This window comes from Sprattus sprattus, assembly GCF_963457725.1.
Source record: "Sprattus sprattus genome assembly, chromosome: 14".
In the NCBI taxonomy this organism is placed as follows: domain Eukaryota; kingdom Metazoa; phylum Chordata; class Actinopteri; order Clupeiformes; family Clupeidae; genus Sprattus; species Sprattus sprattus.
The window spans coordinates 21,548,294-21,553,293 of NC_137912.1; the positions used below are offsets into that span (position 1 = coordinate 21,548,294).

The 5,000-nt window shown below is 41.8% G+C and overlaps 1 protein-coding gene across 2 annotated transcripts in view; it reads right to left on the reverse strand.

The window, feature by feature from the left end:
- sfmbt2 (Scm like with four mbt domains 2) overlaps positions 1-5,000 on the reverse strand; it is a 47,514-nt gene that overhangs the window by 12,377 nt on the left and 30,137 nt on the right. For both annotated transcript variants that reach the window (XM_080850852.1, XM_080850851.1), the window contains 3 exons: positions 2,498-2,595; positions 2,014-2,115; positions 1,152-1,299 (listed from right to left, as the gene is read on the reverse strand). In XM_080850852.1, coding sequence (XP_080706978.1) covers positions 1,152-1,299; positions 2,014-2,115; positions 2,498-2,595 — 348 coding nt within the window. The remainder of the gene's footprint in view (positions 1-1,151; positions 1,300-2,013; positions 2,116-2,497; positions 2,596-5,000) is intronic.

Sequence of the window (5,000 nt, forward strand, 5' to 3'; positions counted from 1 at the left end):
TGTCTGTGTGTCTGTGTGTGTGTGTCTGTGTATGTATGTGTGTGTGAGCATGTTTGTGAGGCTGCATTCATGTAACGTACTTCCTAAACTCCATTTGAACTAGTCAATCAGAGGCAGTGCGAGCCTCAAGACCTCATGAGGCCTAAACTAAGTGAGGTTATTTCTGCAATTAAATGTTTGGTACACCAAGACTTTCAGTATTACACCATAAATCGGTGCATGAAAGGACTCATGCTGCTGCACTGCACCATGGGATTTGTAGTCTCTCTTATGGACACACTTTTAGAAACAGCCTGAGTGTTGGATACTGAATGTATCCTGTAACAGTAGTGTTTCTCAAAAGACCTCGAGGGGAATGGAGACGCTGACTGATAAAGGGCTTCTTCACTCATTTGCCTTTACAGACTCTTTTTCTCTTTTTTTTGTAGATGGAGGACAATGGGTTAGGCAAACCACTATGTTTACATTCAATACAATCCAATTTTATTTATATAGCGCCAAAACAATAGAATTGTCTCAGGGAGCTTTACAGAGCCCAGTGCCTGGAAGAATACATGTATTCACACATCAAATCCATCTGCCAAACTTCATTCTACCACCTGAGAAACATCTCAAGGCTGAGACCCTCTCTTCCCCAAACACATATGTCCAGAATGGGAGATCGTGCCTTCTCCTCGCTGGGGCCACGACTCTGGAACAAGCTCCCGGAGAACATTAGGGCTTTGGTTTCCCTCACTACTTTTAAATCACACCTCAAAACCCATCTATTTATGTATGCCTTCACCTAAAGTCTGCGGTTTCTGTTTTTATTTCTCTTCTGTATTGTTTTTAGAATGCACTGTTTCAATTGCTATTGTGACCCTGTTAAGCACCTTGAGATATCTTTGTATGTGAAAGTGTGCTATATAAATAAAATCCATTATTATTATTATTATTCCACCACTGAAATACTTTTAATTTAGCATCTGGGCACTCTTATCAATGTACAATACAGGTACATGTTATCAGTGTAAGCTACTCAGATTCATCAGATGATTTTACCATAATCTACAGAGTATAATGACTTAGCCATGGCTAGTCCATTGCAAGATATTATCGTAATGTTCAGAGTGTATGAACCCAGCCCTGGTGTGTGTGTGTTTCAGACCCACCTCTGGGACGCTCCAGCCCCACCCCATTCTTCAGGCACCACTGGACAGGCAGGATGCCCAGCGAATCAGCACGGCACACAACGGAGTTGGGCGGGGCTTCAGCGGTGAGGTCATCCACAGTGACCTGGAAGTAATGCTCACTGTACACCTGAGATGAAGGAAGAGATGGAGGTCAGAAGAGAGTGATCAAGGAAGAGTTAGAGAAAGAGAAAAAGAGGAACAGTTGACGGTGTCAGAGAGAAAGAGAGAGAGAGAGAGAGAGAGAGAGAGAGATGATAGTCAGAGGAGAGAGTGAGGGAGAAAGAGTGTGTATGAGATAGAGGAACAGACAGAGATGACAGAGAAGATCAAGAAATGACACACCGTGAGAAAGGGAAAGAAAAGACAAGACCGAGAACCAAATCCACAAAAACGTTCAATATTTGCAAGTACATCTTGTGATTATTTTTCACACAAACACACAAAAATGCACTGCTCGCTCTGTGTCACACACACACACACTCACACGCACACACACACACACACACACACACACACACACACACACACACACACACACAGACACACACATAAAAGACATACACTTACTCATACAAACACAAATTTCACATACTGACTCATGTAGACCAAATTGTCAAACCAAATTGAGGTGTTTGGAGACTGAAAATAACACACACACACACACACACACACACACACACACACACACACACACACACACACACACACACACACACACACACACACACACACACACACACACACACACACCCACACCAACACCGCCACACACACACACACACACACACACACACACACACACACACACACACACACACACACACACCTGCTTGTAGCTTACTTTTGTTACAGACACCGGACAAATATGAATAGGCTCCTGTGGTGATACCATCTCAAGCTTCATTCCAACCTCAAAGGAGTGTTTATGCAGGTCCGCATGGTCCTAAACACACACACACACACACACACACACACACACACACACACACACACACACACACACACACACACACACAGCGTGAGAAACAGCCGGACCAGCCTGTTCCACCAGACCTCTTTTTATGTTGCACGGCATCGTTACCACAAGGCAGAGAAAGAGAAGGTGTGAGTGCATTATATAGACTGTCAGTCACCATAATGAATTAAGAATACTTAATAAACATTTTTAAATGTGTTTATAATGCTTTATGGAAAACTCTCTCTCTCTCTCTCTTTCTCTCTGTTATTGAATTTTCGAACACATCGCAACATCCAGGAAGAGCTTCTATCCGTATTCACAACATGGAATTAGAGAAGTGCACTGGAATAAATAACACTCTACTCACCTTGAAGACCTCCAGCGGGAGTGGTCTGTTTTGTGACTCCGCCTTTGAGCTGTTCAAGGCCTCCTGCCATTGGCCAGATGTCTTTATGTCGCTGAGTTCTATACACATACCATAGACAGACACATACACAATCAAACATGTGCGTTAGAGCACACGCACACACACACGCACACATACACACAAGCACAGCATGAGAGAGAGAGACATCAGTACTCAAATAGAGGAATTCCTCAATTTGTTTTTAAAACCAATATTTCACTTTGAAATGTAACCGTTTATAGCTGGTAAGAACAAACATTGCTGCTGTTGTAGTTGTTGTATTTTGCCTATTTGTCTTTCAAAATAAATAAATAAATAAATAAATCTTCCAGGTGTCACGTTGGCAGTTTTACCTGCACATCCTGCCTACAAATCTCTTCATCTAAGCATGTGTGTAATGTGACTCCTGGTGGGGTTTCCAAGTACGTGGTTTACAACACCTGGCAACCCTGGGCAAGTTCATCCAGAGTGAGAGCTAAAGCCCCTGATACAACAGAGGAGGCCGATGGCTTCACACTCAGAGCAAAACAAAAGCCCTGCGGTCATAAATAAGGTGCTCAGGCAGCACTAATACTGATAAAAACATATTTGACCAAACTAAACCAGAATCCCCTGCGGATAAAAAACATGTATGACCAAACTACACCAGAATCCCCTGCGGATAAAAAAACATGTATGACCAGGGACGTGAAGTCATAGGAGGCAGGGGAGGCAGAGCATTTTGAAAAGTAAAAAAAAAATATTTAAAAAATATTTAAAAAAAAAATAATAATAATAATATATATTTATGTATTATAAAATAAATGTTCATATTTCTCTAGTTATCTGTGTTACGAGTGTCATTTCTGCATGATTCCGATCATTTCGAGCATTTTTATTATCAAAATCGCTGAATTTGCGCATTTCCGGTTCCCAGTGACAGTGATCAGCCAATGAACATGGACGTGCCGTCAAGGGAGGCAGATGCATTGGTGTCTATGGGCAGGGGAGGCAGTGCCGCACCTAGGATTGCGCAATCACTCCAAACTGGGTTTTACGCGTGCGTGCGCAAGCGTAGAACCTTTTGAGTTGAGCTCAAAACGCATTGAAAAATATTGTTAGGGAGGCAGGCAGTACCAATGCTTCAGTGAAGGGGGCGAGCGAGAGGTCACTTGTCGGGTATATAATCTGACGTTGGACTTCTTCACTTCTACTTGACCTTGACAGCGAAAATGGAAGATTGCATTGCTAACCTGAAGCAGTTCTCAAAACTGGACTTTCAGTCCAAACGTTAAATGATTAAAATTCGGAGACCAATACCGGACCTAAAAGGTTTGCTTCAAACGACGGGACAGAAGGTATTGACATTTGCATGAGTGCTTCACGTTTTTCCAATGGGACTACATATTCATGCGAAACACGAACCTCGCTAAAGGCTACTGGCGCAGGGAAAATGCTTTGAAGTTGTGAGCAGACTAGGTGCTATTCCTGAGCTAAACTACTGACTGCATTCGCTCAAGAAGAGGAGGGAAATCGCGGGTGAAGACAACGGATTTCCACTGAACTATACGGATAGTCGTGAGTGGATTACGTTTGTTTCACCTCTAATTGACGGTTACGAGCTCCAACGAAAGTGCACCAACTTTAAATTGTACTGGTCAGTAGAACATTTTGGTATTGTGTGCTATGTCTGCGGTGTTTAACTGTTTGCTTGTTAATATGTTGTGTAAATAAATATGTAACTGTTTTTGTCTAAACTGCGAATTCAAAACTCAGTCCGAGTCATTTAATTTAGCATCCCACAACCGTAGTTATATTGTCCCTAGACAAAATGAAATGAGCCACATCATTGGTGGGAGGGCTACATACGCTCGCTTGATACTATTAATATCTTATTTGACAGGGTGTAAAAGTTCAATTAGCACACCGGTTGTACGTTTAGCTGTAGGCCTATAGCCTTGTAAAAGTTAGGTTAACAAGTCAGTTGAGTGTTGAGCCGCATAACTTCTTATAATAAAAAAAAAAAACGATTGTTTAAAAGTAATAGTATTAGACAATAAAACAATAAAACATAAAGTTTTTTCAGTCCTGGTCAGATGACAAATTTTAAACCATATGCATTTATACATGCATGATGTATACATTTCAATTTGTTTTAAACAACTAGAGATCGGAATGACGTAATCACTTCCGGTTTCTGTGCCTCATCAGCTAGGAACCTCACCGCACGTCACTGTGTATGACCAAACTACACCAGAATCCCCTGCGGATAAAAAACATGTATGACCAAACTACACCAGAATCCCCTGCGGATAAAAAACATGTGTGACTAAACTTCACCAGAATCCCCTGCGGATAAGGCGTGTGCTAAATGAGTATATATACACACAGTGTACAACAGGTTCTTGTGTTGCAGGTTCTGCACAGTCATTTATCTAATAAACCAGCTTCTTCCTCTCTGGCTAGTATTTCCTCTAAGCAAATT